General features: G+C 38.3%; 2 protein-coding genes across 3 annotated transcripts; both read left to right on the top strand.

The window, feature by feature from the left end:
* Window positions 1-83: 83 nt before the first annotated feature.
* On the top strand, window positions 84-2,871 carry LOC128360393 (mitochondrial uncoupling protein 2-like). Of its 2 annotated transcripts, none has more exons than XM_053320817.1 (6): window positions 84-209; window positions 649-856; window positions 1,722-1,925; window positions 2,128-2,229; window positions 2,490-2,670; window positions 2,757-2,871. In XM_053320817.1, exons 1-6 carry the CDS (start codon window positions 84-86, stop codon window positions 2,869-2,871), a joined length of 936 nt encoding a protein of 311 aa, XP_053176792.1. The 2 variants fall into 2 exon arrangements, with proteins under 2 accessions (XP_053176792.1, XP_053176793.1); XM_053320818.1 differs by having other exon boundaries at window positions 2,490-2,676; window positions 2,708-2,816.
* Window positions 2,872-10,802: 7,931 nt separating this feature from the next.
* camkk1b (calcium/calmodulin-dependent protein kinase kinase 1, alpha b) lies at window positions 10,803-17,778 on the top strand. The gene is made up of 16 exons (XM_053320848.1): window positions 10,803-11,051; window positions 11,146-11,193; window positions 11,283-11,336; window positions 11,426-11,477; window positions 11,591-11,712; window positions 12,181-12,217; window positions 12,316-12,337; window positions 12,491-12,579; window positions 13,056-13,255; window positions 13,421-13,474; window positions 13,580-13,653; window positions 14,031-14,118; window positions 14,212-14,340; window positions 15,042-15,145; window positions 17,296-17,346; window positions 17,697-17,778. Exons 1-16 carry the CDS (start codon window positions 10,803-10,805, stop codon window positions 17,776-17,778), a joined length of 1,455 nt encoding a protein of 484 aa, XP_053176823.1.
* Window positions 17,779-19,381: the final 1,603 nt, after the last annotated feature.

Raw genomic sequence — 19,381 nt, forward strand, 5'->3', positions numbered from 1 at the left:
AGCTGCTTTGTCTTTGTGATTTATGGTGCCGCACCATACGGAGTTTGTTTACACTGTTGATCCCCTGAGCTCAATCATTGATCATGGCTGGTGGAAGAACTGCTGATTTGGCCCCCACGGCTGCTGTCAAGATCTTTTCTGCTGGAACAGCTGGCTGTGTGGCCGACCTGGTCACTTTCCCCCTGGACACAGCCAAAGTCAGGCTGCAGGTGAGAATACACTGTTTGTTGCAAGGCTGTAGTTTGAATGTTAGGAACATAGAGGACAGGAATCTGCCAAGAAACATATACATACCTACAGATTTTATTATTTAACTGTTCTGATTGTTGTCAAAGCAAACAATCCATAACAATGGCAGGATATAATTATAGTACAGAAATACAAATTACCAGGCCCTGTTTTTACATTGCTTTTGAGCAGGCTGCAGTCCTAGCACTACACAGGAGGAACATCTTAACATCAGTACATTACTACATGACATGCAGGGATATAACGATCACTTCTGTGCAAATTAATTTCATAATAGAGATTAAATCTTCATAAGATAGTGATCTTGAAGCCCTCAGTGTCCACCTTTTCTCCCAAACCTTAACAGTGAGTTGGGAGGGCATCTCCAATCCATTTGTTGTGCATTTATGTTTACTTCAGATTCAAGGTGAATCCAGGCCCTTACTCGAAGGCCAAAGGGCGAAATACAGAGGTGTGTTTGGCACCATCTACACCATGGTGAGAACTGAGGGGCCGAGGAGTCTGTACAGTGGATTGGTGGCAGGTCTGCAGAGACAGATGAGCTTCGCCTCAGTCCGCATCGGCCTTTATGACACCATGAAGCAGATCTACAGCAGGGGGTCAGAAAGTATGTGCCAAGTTCAAAAGTCAGGAGTTCAACAAGTGGAGTGACACTGCTGAGATCTGTTTGTGTTCAGCACATTGTTCAATTATTTATATATTATTTGGCTTATTCTAATCTAGATATATTTTTTGTGGGATACTGTGTATGCAACAGAACATTTGCTTCATTTTTATTAGCTTAAATCTGATAATTACTCACCTGACATGACAAACATGCAGAGAGCCAAGAGTGCTTGAGATGCCTGAAAGTATTACCTAAAAATAAGTGTTTAATATAAACCAGTAAGTTCAACATGACTTACCACTGCACTGTGTTTACTGAATGATGCCTGGAAGACTGTTCAAAGTACCTCTTACAAGTAAACCTATCATGAACATAACATATTTTTTGTTTACATTTTTTTGTGTGCATTGTGACAAAGCACACAAAGCCTGATGTTTGTTCTTAAATGCAAGAGCTGGTTTCTCTGAGCTTGTTTTACAGAAAAAAACTGCTCCAGGATGTAGGGCACAGGGCAGATTCCTTTGTCAGGGAAGGTGTTTATGCCACAGGCAACAACTTCCTATCTCTTCCTCTACCTGGTCCATCTTCATCAGGGCAACATCATTATTTCAAAGTTTGACAGACAGGGAGAGGCCTCAATTTTTTATTCTTAATCCTTCTCACGTTCACAGAAAACTTGTTAAACTAGTTTGTTTTTAACAAGCAGAGTGGTTTCATGGAAACTTACTTCAAAATGTAAGGAGGGGAGTGTACCGTAGAATGTAGTCTAGCATGCTGCTATTTCTTTAGAATTTCATTTAGCTGTTTGTCTTTGGGTCGTTGTGTTGTATGTCAATGACAAGTCAAAATGTCTGCTGTCTAACAGATGCTGGAATTGGGACTCGTCTGCTGGCCGGCTGCACCACAGGGGCAATGGCGGTGGCCCTTGCTCAGCCCACAGATGTGGTGAAAGTCAGGTTCCAGGCTCAGGTTCGGCTGCCTGAGAGCGGCTCTGTGAAGAGATACAGCAGCACTATTGATGCCTATAAGACCATTGCCAGGGATGAGGGGGTGAAAGGGCTCTGGAAAGGCAAGTTATATTTAGGGGATCGAGATATTTGTACTGTAACTGTAAGTAACAAGTCAGTAATGCTGTAATAATTTCTACGGAGCCTACATTTTAGAAATTATATGAACTGTTAGAAAAAGGGCTTTATTTTAATTTATTACATTTTTATCTTGTCAGTGATGTTCAACTTGTGAAATAATAGTTGTTCAAACTGTTTTTTCAGGTTGTCTGCCAAATATAACTCGCAATGCCATCGTAAACTGCTCTGAACTTGTGACCTATGACATCATCAAGGAGCTCATCCTGAAGTACAATCTGATGTCAGGCAAGTACACACACTTCAAATAAATACTCAGCACTACAGACGCCTTACTTCTCCTTTTTTGTATGTTATTTTTCTCTGCTTTGTGCAGACGGAATTATCTGCAAAAAAAATGTAAATCTCATACTTTTCTAAAAAATTATTCTCAAGTATTTGCAATTCTTCATGTAACTGCTTTCCTTAATGTGAAACTTTCTAACTTCAATTTGCTGTATGTCTGTCCACACGACTGAATATTGATGCAGATGTTTTATTTCCAACAGACAACATGCCGTGTCACTTCACAGCAGCCTTCGCGGCAGGTTTCTGCACCACTATTGTAGCGTCCCCAGTGGATGTGGTGAAAACACGCTACATGAACTCAGTGCCTGGCCAGTACAAAGGTGCTGCTAACTGTGCCTTAACCATGCTGATTAATGAGGGACCCACAGCTTTCTATAAGGGGTATGTGCTATAGTTATAAAGCATTCATGTCAAAAAGTCAAATGAAGCAGAAACTAAATGAGCTTTGCCATCTGATTCTTTTTCAGCTTTGTGCCCTCATTTCTTCGTCTGGGTTCCTGGAACATAGTGATGTTTGTAAGTTTTGAGCAGATTAAGAGAGCTGTGGTGAAATTTCAGCAGGCCCAGCAATCTCCACTCTGACATGTCAACAGATAAATGATTTGGCAAAGTCAAGACAGTCTGATTTGCAGCTACAGCAGCACAAAGTCATTCTGAAGAGAGGCATTCTGGGTTTGACTGCTGCTGGTCTGGACCTGTTCTACCTCATGCTCATCTTATTAAAGAGGCCACACTCCAAACAGAAGCTGCAGGATATTTCATGATGGGAGTTTGGATGACTCGTGCACATTATTGGATATCTTGTTCTCTTTTCTTTTCTTATTTATAGAGTGCAATATGATGTAGATGGGGGTGTCATTTACAGTGTTGTGTAAGCACAGTAACCTACTGGCTTTTTAGGTAGTCTTGGTAGGGTTTTTGTATTTAATATCTGGTTTCAGGTGACAGTTTCCTGTTTGTGAACATAGCTGTTTAAGACGAGGGCTGCAACTAATGATTTATCTTGTTTTTACAATCATCATTTTATATTCATTTGGTCTATAAAATGTCAGAAAATAGTGACAAATGCTTATCATTATTTCTTAGAGCCCCTGCTGGTGTCATCAAATGGCTTGATTTTTGTTTGACCAACACTCCAAATCCCAAAGATATTCAGTTTATCATTGCATACGACAAAGAAAAGCAGCAAACCCTCACAACTGAGAAGCTGCACCAAGGATATATTTTGCATATTTTCTAGCTGTATTACTACTATATAAGTCTCAACTCTAGTATGAATAAGCCGAAACTCAGCCTATATTAAAATAAATGTTAGTTTTGACGCTGAAATCATCTTTTTAATACCAGAAACACCAGAAATGTTTTTAATACTATGAGTAAATATTGAAAAATGTCATTTGTACCTGTAGGTGAATAATACATTTTAAACAGAATGTTGTTACCGTACCCACAAGACATACATCCACACATTAAGTGGAATAAACCAAAAATATTATTTTCTGCTTTTTGTCTTAAGTCTGTTTGAATGGACTTTTTTTTTTTAAAGGTCAACCTACATTGACCCACATTCATACATGATGAAAACCCCACCAAGTGTCACTCCATACCTGCCCTGCTAGTGGATGCTGTTATAGATACTCCACTGTATAATCCCCTTCACTGGGGAACAATGTGTAGATAAAACACCCCTAACTGTGAGATACAGGTCGGCACTAACAGGCCTCTCATGTGTTTACATTAAGAATATAGTTTAATATGTGTAACCATATTCTCATAACAATAATTTAATGGTATAGCATATCATATATACTTTTCAGCCTGGGTTGGCTTTGTTGTTATGATTTGGGAGCTATTTGAAATATAAATGCTGTTTTGAGCTCATTAAAACAATATGCTCCATCAATGAGTGCAGAGATGTGAAGGATGTGCAGGTGAATGAGGTGAGAAGCACAAAACAATCAGCTGACAGACAAGAAAATTGCCCAATTTGAGTCTTGTGGGACAAAAGGAACTGTTGACATCGATGTAACAGAAGTCTGTGGTGTAACAAAAGCCTTTGAACATGCTCCACCTTGCTAATCATCTCCTGTAGTGCCAGAGAGGTTTCTCCATGGATGAATTGGTATGGCAAGCTTTACCTGGACCGTATGGCACTCTCGCTAACCCTCACGAGTGACAGGGCGAGTTCATGGTAAACACACGGATACTGAATGAATAAGTGAAACTGTATTGTGACAAGCGTTTCCCTAGCCTTTTATCATAAATGTTACAGGTAAATATTAGTGAGGATAGAAAGTAACTGTGAATTTAATGGAAAAAATGCTCCTTTGCTGACCTTGGCAGGAGTCTCTGCACACTAATGAGCAGAGGTATCTAGTGTCAGGTGAGCAGTTCAAGTTCACTCAAACTTGTGTTCACTGTTTTCTCACACGGGAAAACCTTTTTTTAATCCAGTTTGACACACATACTGTATTTTCTTTTAATCAGCTGTGTAAAACAGTGAATGTGTTGTGGCCACATTGTCACAGTCATCTGGTGAAACCGTATTTTAAAGTGTTTAAAGCATTCAAACACACTATTTCAAAGTCAATGGACATCCAGTGGACAGTTGAGAAACCTGTCATGCAAAAAGTCATTGACATTTGTCACCTGTGTGTAGCTACCAAAACACACACAGCTATTTAATTGATGCACATCATATTTCTGATTGCTTTGTTGTCTTGTGCACTATTTCCTACAGATGGAAGTAGCCAAATGTGCATCACATCACAACATGTTTAGAAATGCTGCTGGTGGTGTTACAGTGATGACAAATGACAACTATTTATTTCTTAATCTAAAAACATCACTCTCACGTAGACACAGCAAGTTAAAAAGATCTGCATTAAGATACAGTATAGTCATAAAATTGTTTGAATTAACCCTCCAGTTGTCTTCCCATAGACCTTGCAACTTTTGGTTTGTTTCTTTATAAAGCACAATGTTTAAATGATCACCCAGTTCTATGTTAGACCCTTTAAGCCAACTTCATCCTAACTTATCACCACAGGTTTTAAACATATTAATTTGGAAATTATGGTCAGTAGGGCCAAAATTGGGTCAAAATTGATGCAGGGGGACAACAGGAGGGTTAAGGAATGGTAACACAACAGTCAACAGGTGAACTTGAAATAACTTTTAATGTTTTTTGCTGAATCCTTAATGCATCTCAGCGTGAGTGTAGACTCAGTTCATCATGCATTTATGTCTTCATTTTAAAGGGCTAACTCTGGAATGTTAGTATTTGAACAGTGTTGAAATGAGGATCAAAGATGCTTCACTGAGCTCAGATTTGGATCGCTGTCCTCAGAAGAAAAAAAATGCTTATTTGGGAAATCTCAGTCAAACGCCAGAGACTGTGTTACCAGAGTAGGCAAAACACAGATCTAAACTGAATCAGCAGGTAAAGCTGCCTCAAATCAGTGTTTTTTTAATGTTGTCTGAACTCAAACAGACACTCAAGAACTAAATATAATACTCAAAATAAATAAAATGATTTAATGAATAAACCCTAAGGTGACTCAACGCTATGTACACACTTCAGTCAGTACTCAGTGGTATCCAGCCCCTTTCTATACCTTCAATATGAGAGTAGTAACTTGTATCCTGCATCTGGAGCTTCATTGTGGTGCCTGTTGATGCCTCCTGTGCTCAACCTTCAGTGGCTGAAGGCGGACGGGCCTTGTTGGCCATTTGGGGAACTTTCCTGGATGTGGGGACTCAACGTGATGAAAACAAAGCGATAAATGTTGAGGACATTGAGCGGTGTGTATGTGGGCACCAAAGGGGAGCAGGAATGGACGAGGGAGGACTGGGAGGGATGTGAGGGAATGGCAGCAGGCGGGCAAGATGACAGCTGTGGTGAGGTTGCAGACTGGGAGGCAGGGATTGTGGATCTGCTGGTGAAAGCCCACTGAGAAATACTGAGGGGGAATCTCACCGAGTCTTTCAGCTGATTTAAGTTCAGTCCTCTCCTGAAGTTTTTTCACCAGGATCAACTTAATGTGTTGCTGCTTCCGCAAACTGAGAAAGGAATCCAAGAAAACTGCCAGCGGTGTTTCACCCTCCACAAACCTTTGAAGCAGCAGCTGTTTGGGGAGATATTTTAATTCACACACAGTCAGTGGACAGCTTTTACACCAGTTTAGACTTGTTCTTTGCAGCCACAAGTTTGTAGGGCACTGGTTTTGTGGAAGAAAACTATACTGACACAATGTTTGTATCCTTATCTCACACAGTGACAGAACTGACTTTTTTTTTCTTTCACACCCTCTTCAATCACCACTTAAATGCTGCATTGTCCTCCAAGCCTTTTCTATAACAGCAGTGGCAGTGTGATGCTAGAGGGTGTAACAGTATATCTATTACCTGAAAGCAACCAGTTTGCTTATATCCTTCTTATCCAATAATCCAAGTGTAGCTTCTCTTCAGTCAACAGTTTATTGTTGATGTCTTAACTACATTAACCACTTTGAGTCTTTTACATCACTGGTTTAACATCTTCTTTGAGTGATGAAAGGATATATCTTGAGTATTACAGTAGCACTCTTTTTTGTATAGAAAATGCTTCAACATGCATGAAAAGAAAAAAAGAAGTGCTCCCTCACCTCACACTCCTCTTCAGCATGATTTATCTTCTTCAGGAGGCACAGCTGAGCATAATGAACACTGTATTTTTCTGCTGCAAAACAAAAGTCACATTTCAGCAGCACAAAAAATATCAAATACATGGAGAATTAAAATCAATATAGAACAATAATAATAAAAACTCACCAAGCTGCTCTTGTTTGGCCTGGATGATGCTTCTAAGTTTTTCAAGTTCCTTGTACTTCATTGCAAGAAGTAACTTTGCATTTTTAAATTTAGATTTTTGTGAAAGAGTCTCTTTTGCTAGTTTTTGATTTGAAAGCAGCATCTTCTCTGTGGCTCCCTGCAGTCCCTGAAACTGGAAATGACCATGCGCCACCAAAGTAAGAGTAAAAGTAAGAGTTTAATATGACATAATATAGAGAAAATATAAGCAATGTGTTTTATTATTATTAACATAAAATATCATCTGTTATCAGCGTTAAATCATCCCACTCTGAGGCCAGTGTGTTAATGCTCCACTGACACATGCTGCTCACCTTTTCGTTGCACCTGACAATGTGATTTATTTTGTGTTCATCCTCCAACAGCTCCCTCAGCTCTCTGGTCCTCAAAACACCAAACTGCACCGACAGAGACATGATGACCCTCCACCCTGCATGCTCACTGCTTCATCAAAATTTGGTACCGCTCTGACCCTGCTGTGTCCTGCCGTCCATGCTGCGTTCATGGTCCCATAGGAAACTGCGGATTTGTGCGAGTACAGCGTTCTCGATAATGAATGACTTGGTGACATATGTTATGGAGTTGAGGTAAGATAAAGATGTGTTGTAAGTTAATTTACTAGCAGTTTGTTTTAGCTTGATACAATTAGTAATAACTGCCGCTAATATACCTCATGTATATATCACATGTAGAGTTTCACTGATGTAATTATTGTTTGCGTGAAATCTCTGCTTCAATCTCGCACAGCCTGGAAATACTTCATAAAAGACTTTGTCTCCCCCCGAAAATCTAAATGCTAATCGACATGAAATGCACCTTTCATTTCATTCAGCCAATTTAGGACAGCAGGTACTGAATGCTACAGTATTGACAACAAATATCAAACTCGTAAAGCTGTTACCATGGTAACTCTTACTCAAGTCACTCTTACAGTCTTTATCTTTTTTTAATGCCTCAAATAAAAACGTGCAATATCCAACATGTGTATCCATGCAAGATACCATGGCTGTAAATCTATGTATGTAGACTATACAGCCGTTTGTAGGCTATGTAGTCAAAGCACAGTGATCCTCATGTTTAAGGATATTATTCCTACTCTGAAGGTAAGAGGCTTAAACCAGCTTCTATTATAGGCTACATGAGGACCTATGAAAATACATAAGAAAATGTCTGCAATGCAGTGTGGAATATTAAAGAATGTGTATGTAACATACATATTGCAGGATTAATGCCACTACCATTGATAAAAGTACAGCCAGCTATTTTCCAGTGCATATCAGAATATGTTATATGTAGCCATTAAAAACATTACATTACAAAACATTTTTAGGCTATGTAAATACAGTAGCCTATACTGTATACATACTGTATTTACACAACATTACCATATAAAGTTTTGTTTCATCCAAGCTAATGAATGTATGTTGGTGACTTTCTGCTACTACCTCTGTGGTGTTTCCTCCTCCTTGACAGACTGTGACTGATAAGTGACTCCAGACTGATAATGTCAAGTATATGTGTGTGTGTGTGTGTGTGTGTGTGTGTGTTTGTATGTATGTCTGTCCTGTCCACACCAGGGTAATGCCTGCAAACACATCCTACTATCCAGGTGAGCACTGCCGGCCTCCCTCAGAATAACTTCCTGCCTCGGCTATATGTGGCCTCAGTTAATCCTTAAGAACTCCCTGTTCTCGTCAGTGAAAGTCCTGCACTGAGACACAAACGAGTTTCCCCTCTTAAGAGCGGCAGGACGACATGCAGATTAACCGCACCAGCCCTCAACACAGGACACCACCACTTTGTAAGTAATACAAGTAATAATTTAACTCATAGTTCAGCGTATTTGTATTGGAAGAATTCAAATGAGTGTCAGGCTGTTTCTATTTATTAAGATATCTAATCTCATTAATGTTTATCCATTTAAAGGAGCATGTTTCATAGCTTTGAATTTTGCTTTTTTTCTCATTTTGCACACACTCTAACGATCATAAAACATGTATAACATACACAATAAATAGTGGTTTAAATCTGCTCTGAATGTTCAAGCTTTCTACTGAGTTACATAAGAAGCTTTTCAGTTCTTTGTGTTGTATTTTAGGAAACAGTGAGACTGTTATCCTGGTGTCAGAGGGGGACATTGCTCATTTCCTGTGTGTTTGTTTTTATTTATGTTACCCACAATTCTTATCTGAGCCGTGTGCCATCTGTTAAATGAAACTCAGGACAAGACAACAGTAGTTGGTTTATTTAAGCAGCAGTGTGGGAGCCAAGAGGCTCAAACATACAAGTAAATAAACAGATTGTTATTACGATAGACATCATTTTTTGTTTTGTTTAATCTGTATTTTATCAGGCAGGGTCATTGAGATTAACCTCTCTTTTCCAAGAGAGACATAAGAACAAGAAACATTCACAAGACCAGAAACAACACAACTGCACAATAAACAAGGAATTGATAAAAGTATAATACAAGTATAATACAAAAACATAAGATAATAAAGCTTTCAAATCTCTAAAGGGAATGTAAGACTCAAGTTTGAGGGCAGTTTGCAGTTCACACAAGTGACTTCTAATGCTTTTGCAAAATGAAGTCAGTGTTCTTTATTTGAGTGCTACTGGTAAATAAAACCAATGTATTAATCAATTGAATTTAAAGTAGAAAAATAGACAATGGATTAAATGTTATAGCTGTTACAAGAATGTGAAGAAGTAGGCTATTCCAAAAATAAGTATTTAAAAAGGGTCAAAATTGACAGCACAATCAGAGATATCATCTTTTTTATTTCATGCATTCGTCTTCTTTCATCTAAACCTGTCGCCTACATTACCCACAATGCAACTCAACTATATTCTCCCAACAGTGCAGATTCAGGTGTGTTATGCTGGTATTGCTGGTCCTGTGACTTTCTAAGTCCACACACACTAAATTATTTTTTTTCTTCAGCCCTGACTGACTCTGACTTCAGTGACCTCACTTGTGCTCTTTCCGGAGCAACAAAAGGCTTTATACAACTTTTTATGCAGTAGTACTTACTAAGACCTTTGTGTTTAAAACTGGTGGAGTAACAGAACAGAATCTTGTAATTCTGTGTCAAAGAGGATTTTTTATTATTATGTGACAGAATATTAAGTTTCTTGAATCTTGAGTCTTATATTAAAGGACCACACATGTACTACTACTATATGTTTTGGCCCATTAATACCTTTCTGTACCATACATTTTTAGACTGACTTTCTTTTTTTCAGCCAGCCATTAATATTCATTCATGTAGTTTGATATAAAGATCTGCATGCGATAGTTGAAACCCGCTTTGTCTCAAATCAACCTGACATCCAAGATATGTGAGTCAGCTGCAAAGAAGCTCTGTATCTACAAGCTGTGCTGTCAGAAAATCGAACAATAAGCATATTTGAATTTTGTGTCTTGAATGAAAAAGGTTGCTGTTTGGTAGGTGACTCTCAGGGTTCAGAGTCTGGATTTTTGAAGCACCTTAACAACAACAATACAGATAACCAGTTCAAGATAAAATTATACATTTGACAAAAAGAAAGTCTGCTTAATTAACTGAGTCTCACTTCTCTGTTTCCACATCTCTCAGTGCAGTGATGCATCCTTTGGTGCTCTGGGACGTTCAGCTGTGATTGAACAAGACCAAACCACCATGAGTGCCGACGCTGTCTGCAGGGCAGAAGCGGACTCGGAGCACAACGCCGAGCTAGATGACATGGTGGCTGCCATGAACGTGTCTGCCAACCGTATGACCCCGCCTAATGGCTGCAGGTCAGGTGCTCCAAGGGCCACCAGCTCTCACAGAGCTCGCCTCTCTGACAGGAAGATGTCGCTGCAGGAGCGCCGCATTTCTCGGCAGCCAACCATTGAGACCAAACGTGTGTCTATCACAGACGCTGATGTGAGGGGTCTTACACTGCCAGAGTTGGATTTTTGACATAATTTGTTACTTATGAGATGCTTTACTGACATAACTCCCCCTGTAATGTTTGCAGGACTTTGTCCAGCTCAACCAGTATAAGTTGAAGAATGAGATTGGAAAGGTGAATAATAAGCATCATCCAGTAATTGAGGGGACACAAAGAGAATGACAAGAATTTTAAAATCATGTTTTCTTCTTTTTATACCCCAGGGTTCATACGGCGTGGTGAAACTAGCTTATAATGAAGATTCTGAACAGTATTATGTGAGTTTAAACTTATATTTTGTGCATTCAAGATCAAAGTAGCATGTTAGATTGTCCTCATGATTGTTCCCTTTTTCTCATTTATTCAGGCAATGAAAGTTGTTTCAAAGAAGAGGCTAATGAGACAGTGGGGATTTTTGCGTGAGTGAAATTTCCATGATTCAAATTATCTCAGTCCATTCCAGTGTTGTTGGTGCTGATTTGTTTTCTGTTTTCTTGTCTGTCTGCATTTGTGTGTGTTTGTGTAATTTCAGGCCGCCTGCCTCCTCAGGGGAAGGATGCAGTCCCTAAAGCCACAATGCCCCTGGAGAGAGTGTACAAGGAGATCGCCATCCTTAAGAAACTGCACCATCCTCATGTGGTGAAACTAGTGGAGGTCAGACATGTCCTGCATTGCTACACACTGGTTTATTTCAGTGATTACAGTGACAACAATGCTGATTACTGGTGACAACAGAGGAGTTGAACTAAAACACTGCAGTTTGAGTGTCTCATGAAAACACTTTGAGATGCTAAATTTCTGCTGTAGTGTGAGATGAGACTTTGGAATTAAACTACACAAAGAAAAAAAGGACTGTTTTGATATATCCATGTGAAAAAAATATATTTATTAGTATTTATGTGGTATATAACAAAAGCAGACAACCAACATTTAACCAAAGACACATTAAAAGAACATTAATTAATTAAAGCTCCTGCACACACCCACAGGTGTTCTTACTTATTCATCCAAAATAATCGATAACACCTGTGTGAAAACACACAAAAGCATTTCATATTACAATTACATCTACAGTAAGATAAATAAATGAATGCACTATTTGAGATTTCTTATGTCCTGCAGGTACTTGATGATCCTGATGAAGATGGACTTCACATGGGTAAGGTCTAATGTATTCTTTTCACACTAACTGAATATATCTCCTAATGTTTTAAAGACAAAGTCAGTGTCATTAAATTCCGATTATTTGCCCTCAAGCTTTCGAATTGATGCCGAAAGGGTACGTTATTACACATTAATGTCTTCTGTCAGATTTCCAAATGGAGACAGGATGGACATAAATAAAGAAGTTACTAGTTCTATGAAGTTTATATATCTACTTCTTTTTTTTTCTTTTTTTCCTTTTTTTCCCTCCACTTCTCCTGTTGATCAGACCAGTGATGGAGGTGCCTACAGACATCCCTTTTACAGAGGAGCAGGCTCGCTTTTACTTCCGAGACATCATCTTGGGTATAGAGTATTGTAAGTTTTACAGATAATATCTCTACATTTTATAGAGTCAAAACATGTCATGTACTCATAACCTTTCTTTTTGTAAAGTCATGAAGCTTGTGATTACATGCAAATCAATAGAATTGGAAAATCTCCAACTTTAGTGACCTGAACAAGCAGAAAGTGGTATCTTATTACACATATTGGTTTTTAAAAGTTGAGATAAGCTGTTTAAATTAAAAGCTGCAATTAGACTGAAAAGTTAGAGCTATTTCCGGTTGGCTATTTGCACAATGAGGGCTTTATTTAGGTACAATTCAAGACATATTGCACTGTTAAAGACAAGTAAAAAGGATTATTTCAGTATCATTAGTATGATGATTTTTTTTTCATAATATCAGTACAACTATACCAAAGTGCACCCATATATCTGTTATAATATGTTTATGTTAGCTGCTCAGCAAACACTTGCTATGATGGTATCTCTGTGTTTCTGTCTTGTCCAGTGCACTACCACAAGATCATCCACAGAGACATTAAACCTTCCAACCTGCTGCTGGGGGACGACGGTCATGTCAAGATCGCAGACTTTGGAGTGAGCAACGAGTTTGAGGGGTCAGACGCCCTCCTGTCGAGCACAGCGGGGACGCCAGCCTTCATGGCCCCTGAGATGATGACTGAATGCGAGCAGAGCTTCAGCGGAAAGGTGGGATGTTGGACAGCGGGAAAACAGACTGTTAATCACTGAATATGACTCATCATATCAGACTGTGTTTGATTGCAAGACATTATCAAGAAATTATGTCCTAATGCCTACTGTGAGCTTCTCAGTAATGACACAGTCCTGATAATTACTGTGTTTGTTTACCAGGCATTAGACGTGTGGGCGATTGGAGTCACACTCTACTGTTTTGTCTTTGGGATGGTAAGCAAGTTCTCAGCATAATTCACACTGAATAAAAAGATAAAAAGCCAGTCAAACACTCCATTTTAACACTGAAATAATTCCCTTGTGATTGCCCTATTGCAGTGCCCTTTTTATGATGAATATATCGTTTCTCTGCACAACAAGATCAAGAACAAACCTGTGGAGTTTCCAGAAGCGTAAGAAAACATTTAGACATGGTTACTTCATACAGTGTAAGACTATTTACTATAGTGTAAGTTTTTCTCCAGACTGAACATTTTAGTAGCAAGTGACCAGTTTTTTTAAAGATATTTTTCTTGATTTGAGAGAAAAAAATGATGAACTAAAGCAGAAGACTTATAAACAACGGGTGCTCATTTGTTTGTTAATGGGAAGATGTTAACATTGGGGTGTGCGTTTTTAGTCTGTTCACTGATTTTGTGTTCCCTTGAGTCTACTTTTTTTGATACTCATGATGACTAACATCTCTCCATGCCACCATAAAACATTATTTTTTAAATAGGCATACAAACTGTTATTGTGTGTTTTTTTGTCTGTTTGTTATGTCTCACAGGCCATCGATAAGTGCTGAACTGAAGGAGCTCATTGAAAGGATGTTGGATAAAAACCCTGAAACAAGAATCACCATCCCTGAAATTAAGGTGACTGGTAAAGAATTAAATCATAGAAACAACAGATTACATGTCCCTGACTCTTTTAAAATGTAAGTCTTGTTTTATGTCTCGTTGTCACAGCTCCACCCGTGGGTGACAGAGAATGGCTCAGATCCTCTCCCTCTGGAGGAGGAACACTGCACGGCAGTAGAGGTCACAGAGGAGGAGGTGCAGAACAGTGTCAAACTCATCCCCAGCCTCTCAGCTGTGGTGAGTCGCAGTGACTGTTCTGTGTGTCCCCATTATTTAACTCTATAGGGGCCACAATGCCTCCCACTGATGTAATTATCAACATATGATTACCTTTAGGCCTTCTCCTTCTCTTTCCCTCTGTGATCCTATAAGGGTTAGTGGATTTCCTACTTACACAACGTGTTTAAGGACAAACTTTTATGTCACAACCATTAACAGCTATCAAACCCTGAAGACACAAATGAGCCCTTTATATCTAAATAGGGAGAATATCTTCTTTCATGAAGCCTGCTGTGTTACTACAGTAGCCCAGAATGGACAAACTGACTCTGACCTTAGAGAGGGCCTTTGTTTTTGTGCAATCTGCAACTTCACCACTAGATGCCAGTAAATCATACACACTGGTCTTTTAAAAAAGAAAGCTTACATAATTATTATTATAGACAGATGACACAAAAATGCAAATTTTATGATCATGTTACCTTCAAAGTTGTGAAATTGCAATAATTATATGACAAAAAACATTAATTATCTGTTATGAAGAAACAACAACAAAAGTTTTCCAGAAATTTTCAAAAATTAGATTTTTTAATGGATTTCATATTAGAAAAAATCAAATTTTGTATTTTTAAGTGTATGTTTTGTTGTGGACAACTAGCTAATGATATGATGCTGTTTTTGTTTGTTTTCATTGTGATTATCTCTGATGTCCACTGCAGATTCTGGTGAAGTCCATGCTGAGGAAGCGGTCTTTCAGTAATCCCTTTGAGTGTCAGGTCAGACGGGCAGAGAGGTCCATGTCTGCCCCTGGAGGTCTTCTTACGTAAGTAGCCTACTCTGCAAATCCTGCCCGCTCCGCTCAGCCAAACTGCCAGCTCTGCGATTAGGCCTCTAACAAAACAAAGCAGTGAGCAGATGCTTGGATAAAAATAGATTCAGTCGCTTACATATAGGAGTGTAGAGTCTCCCTCATATTAACTATGATATGATATGACAATATAAAATGAGTCTAATCTACTATCATATCTGGACCACTAATCTTTGAATATTGACTGCAGGTCCTTTGTTTTGTTTTAGCCCATAAATTAGCAGCACATGCAGGCAGATGAAAGTATTTCTTCTTTCCTGATAAGCTAAATGGAAGCCCCTGTGGCAGCAGTAATGGCTGCGCTGCTTTTGTTTTCCATTAACAAGCCAGTTCTGTCTGTGGGGGGCCGCTGGCACAGCTAATTATACCTCCATGGGAAGAGATGTGGCGCTGCAGCTACATCCTCCTCCACACTAACCCAGTCACCACCAGTACAGCATACAGCGCTGCAGTCTCCCACACAGTACAATCTGTGGAGAGAGTTTGGATCAGGCTGTCTGTCTATCTGACACATGTGATGTGTAAATGGTGAAATCACATCAATGCTGCTGGTAAGACTGAGGTGATAAATGTTTGTTGAAGGTGGCTGCTAGTGGACACTATAATTAAAGGTGAACATTTTACAATTTGAGGTAGAAGTAGTAGAAGTAGTTCAGCCCTTCAGTTGGCTTGAATAAGAAGATCAAAATGTTAAATTTGATCTTCTTGGAGGGATGATGTGTTGTGGCTGTTTGTTCAGTAATCCAGTAAATAAATAAAACTCATTATGACAAAACATTATTACATCAGACTTCTTTTCACAATATGTTGTTTTTCAAAATATCTTTTTTTACAAATAGTTATGCAATTGTTTTTCTGCAGCAGCCAATCACATAACTGTTTCAGTCCTAATTGTCTTTGACAATGACAGCAGGATTTTTTTTTTTTAAGTTTTATCGTGAAAAGAAGTATGATGAAATAATGCAGCTACAATAATTAGCTGAGCTTTAAAAAATGTATTGGATTATTTCCAAATTTCATGTTTATTTTACACATTTGTTATGTATTTATTCATACAATTATCAATTCAGATTTATTCATTCAATTTAATATTTAACATTTGGGTCTCTATATGAGTTTGAGCACAATAAATGAATTGGCCTGATGGGGGCACTATAATGATATTTACAGATTACAGTTTAAGATGTAATCTAAAATAAAAACTTTGAAGCTCTAAGGAATAGTTTGACATTTTCATAAATGCTTTGTTATCGAGAGATGAGAAGATTGAGAAGATGGATACCACTTAACTTTGTCTGTTATATATGAAGCTACAGCCAGTTTAGCATACAGAGCAACTTGCAGTTTACAACACCTGCTAAAATCACAAATTGTCATTTATGTTTCAGTTTTATACATATATGTAAAAAACTGAAACATAACTTTGTTATTCAGTGAGCTTTAGTGTTTCTGTAGAAGTATCTTTGTTACTGTAGTTGTTCTGACATATTTAGAATCATTACCGGTTTTGTGTTTAGCGTTGTCGTTAACAGATTTTGTGCATGCGCTTGTAAAATGTATATTTTAAAGGCTCATTATTACAGTTATGTATTACTCTGTAATGCAGCACAGTGTTTACAGTATTGCTTGCCTGGAACTCAAACCATTTTCTGATGCCCAACCAAATATGCATTTAAATCATTCAATTGATATCAAATGTAATATAAACATGCAACTAACAACTACTAGTCAACTATGAAAGTCTTTGTTTGGTGGCAGCCTTAGGATTTTGTTACACTTGGTAGAACCAGGCTATCTGTTTCCCCCTTTTTTCCAGTCTGTATTCTAAGCTAAGCTAACCAACTTCTGGCTCCAGCTTCATATTTGACAGACATTAGAGTCGCACCAGTCTTCTCATCTAACTCTCAGCAAAAAAGCAAAGGAGCATATTTCCCAAAATGTCAGCCTATTCTTTTAAACCGCCCCAGTCCTGCTATAATCAAATCAAATTTGGAGAATAGTGAAATTGTCACTATCGAGCCTAACATTGTTATTGTTTATCATTAATGGTGTTAGTGGACAGCATACAGGCTGGCCTGTTATACACAATGTCCTCTTTCTTTCAGTGGTTCTTGGGGCTTAATAGGGTCTTCACCTCATCTTCATCCTTCCTTGAGGTAAATATGTCAGGAGCATTTAGGCTGAGCTTTGATGTTTCATTCTCAGCTCAACTCAACAGTTGTTTATTAAACCTTAAGAGGATTTAAGAGGGACAAGACAACACAAAGCTCTCAACAACGAGCTGTACCCAAAATAAATGGACGCACACAGCTGAGTGCTTTGTGTTCCTGTCTCTCATGTGTCCTCTTGAGGTTGATGTGTGTGAAAAGTGATGAGCTGTGCTGTGGAGGACATGTACTCTATGACATTTTTAGTCTAGTGTTTCCCTCACCGCGCTCCTCCTCCTCCTCATCTGCAATCTCACTTAGTACCTTCGACAAGATGATTGAGCATTTGTCGCCCACAGGAAAATCAGCAACGAGGGGAGCAGAGATGGAGAGTTGGAGGACTTGTACGAAGATGACACATTTATAGACTGCACAGAATAAACAGATATATTGTGCATACAGATTAAAAGAAGAAGAGAGGGTTCATTTTTGTACCTTTCTTTACATCTGTCTCTTTCCTAATTTGATGCTTTTGCTTTGCGCTTGCTGTGCTTACGTGCTTGCATGTTTTCTTACTTTAGTGCAGAAGATTGTGATACAGTAATTTTGTGATATATGCTAAATATTGAAAAGATGGCTCGAAATGCACGTATGCATGAAATAAATTAAATGATTACACATAAGATTAGATTTGTTTGTTCAATCTGCTTTTCTGTTGCTATATGCATATGTAAATCCAGGAAGGCATGATTGATGAATGATTCTTGAATGCAAAGTAATTAACTGGATTGTGTTAAAAATGTAAATATGCTCTATAAAGAAGATATTTTTACATTTTCCTACAGATGTTGAAAATAATAAAAGACAGCACTGAACCATTGACTTTAATTGATTGTGGAAAAAACTGTGGAGGTTTGTTTGTGTGTGTAATTATAGATATTACATAACATTTGTGTGTTGAATGTAAAACACTAGATGGCAGCCTCAGTTACATATTTAGAAACAGATGTTTTCCCCAAAGTAACAGCATTTAAAAATGTACAAATACACACCCCAACATTACCATGTACTCAAGTCATATATTCAAAACAGCCCTGCAGCCAGCTACTGTAGTCTAAATTCCCATTCCCATCTGTTGTCAAGTTTCAGTATCAAGGCACTTCATTCTCCATACCAGTAGAGGGCAGCATTGTTTTGTCAGTAAGGAGATCACCTTTAGACCAGCAGACCCATGTTAGAGCCCATATGACAGCAATAGTCCAGCCTGCTTAAGTGCCACTGAGCAAACTGCAAGGACCCTGCTCTAACAGATTTCTCCTTCAGGCATCAAAAGTGTACAAAATATTAAATCATTTCACACAGTTAAATGAGATTCTTTATACTGGATAAGCAAATATGAGTAGGCTATAATCGTGCAGCCTACACTTGCATAACTGGTTCAGTAAATATGAGGTGACAATACTTTATCATACTATTAAACAGAGACACTATTATTAGGAAATTTCTATGTCCCTATCCAGTTATATTTATTGTAGAATGTAATTAAAAAAAACACAGTACAGCTCCCATAGGTGAAGTGGATAACTGTGTTAGAAATCATTTATTTGCAGTATTTTTCCTACTGAAACATTTCTGATATATTTTACGGACAATGTAAGGAAAATATGAATCCTGTTCTTCTGCAGGAACAATCCCTGTTATTTTTGGTGTAATTTTAGCTTTGGCATGATGATATATGCAGATATTTTGAAAAATAAGATTGACAGTAAAAAGATTGGACTCAGAAATGCACGTAAACCTTGTATTTTAAGGATTCTAAAGCACCTTTTGTGCATATCTTAGCAAATGCATACTGTATCCCAACACTGCTCTCTTCTCTCCTTTGATTGTGCTGCAAAAATAGATCGCTCTGTTCTGATGATATAAGGAGGAGGCATGATGCTGCAAAATGTAAAATCCCTGAGTAGGAGTGCCACTGCCACTCTCCATCTCAGCATTACTGTCCCCGAACAGTCCTGATCAGAGCAAATTTCAGGTTTATCAG

This window comes from Scomber japonicus, chromosome 6 (assembly GCF_027409825.1).
Source record: "Scomber japonicus isolate fScoJap1 chromosome 6, fScoJap1.pri, whole genome shotgun sequence".
Classification (NCBI taxonomy): Eukaryota; Metazoa; Chordata; class Actinopteri; order Scombriformes; family Scombridae; genus Scomber; species Scomber japonicus.

Bases quoted from the DNA above. Each gene is read 5' to 3' on its own strand.
- camkk1b (XM_053320848.1), top strand. From the start codon at position 10,803: ATGAGTGCCGACGCTGTCTGCAGGGCAGAAGCGGACTCGGAGCACAAC. The intron at 12,580-13,055 runs GTAAGTTTTACA...TGTCTTGTCCAG, and splicing joins CATCTTGGGTATAGAGTATT to TGCACTACCACAAGATCATC. The intron at 14,341-15,041 runs GTGAGTCGCAGT...TGTCCACTGCAG, and splicing joins TCCCCAGCCTCTCAGCTGTG to ATTCTGGTGAAGTCCATGCT.
- LOC128360393 (XM_053320817.1), top strand. From the start codon at position 84: ATGGCTGGTGGAAGAACTGCTGATTTGGCCCCCACGGCTGCTGTCAAG. The intron at 857-1,721 runs GTATGTGCCAAG...GCTGTCTAACAG, and splicing joins CTACAGCAGGGGGTCAGAAA to ATGCTGGAATTGGGACTCGT. The intron at 2,671-2,756 runs GTATGTGCTATA...ATTCTTTTTCAG, and splicing joins CCCACAGCTTTCTATAAGGG to CTTTGTGCCCTCATTTCTTC.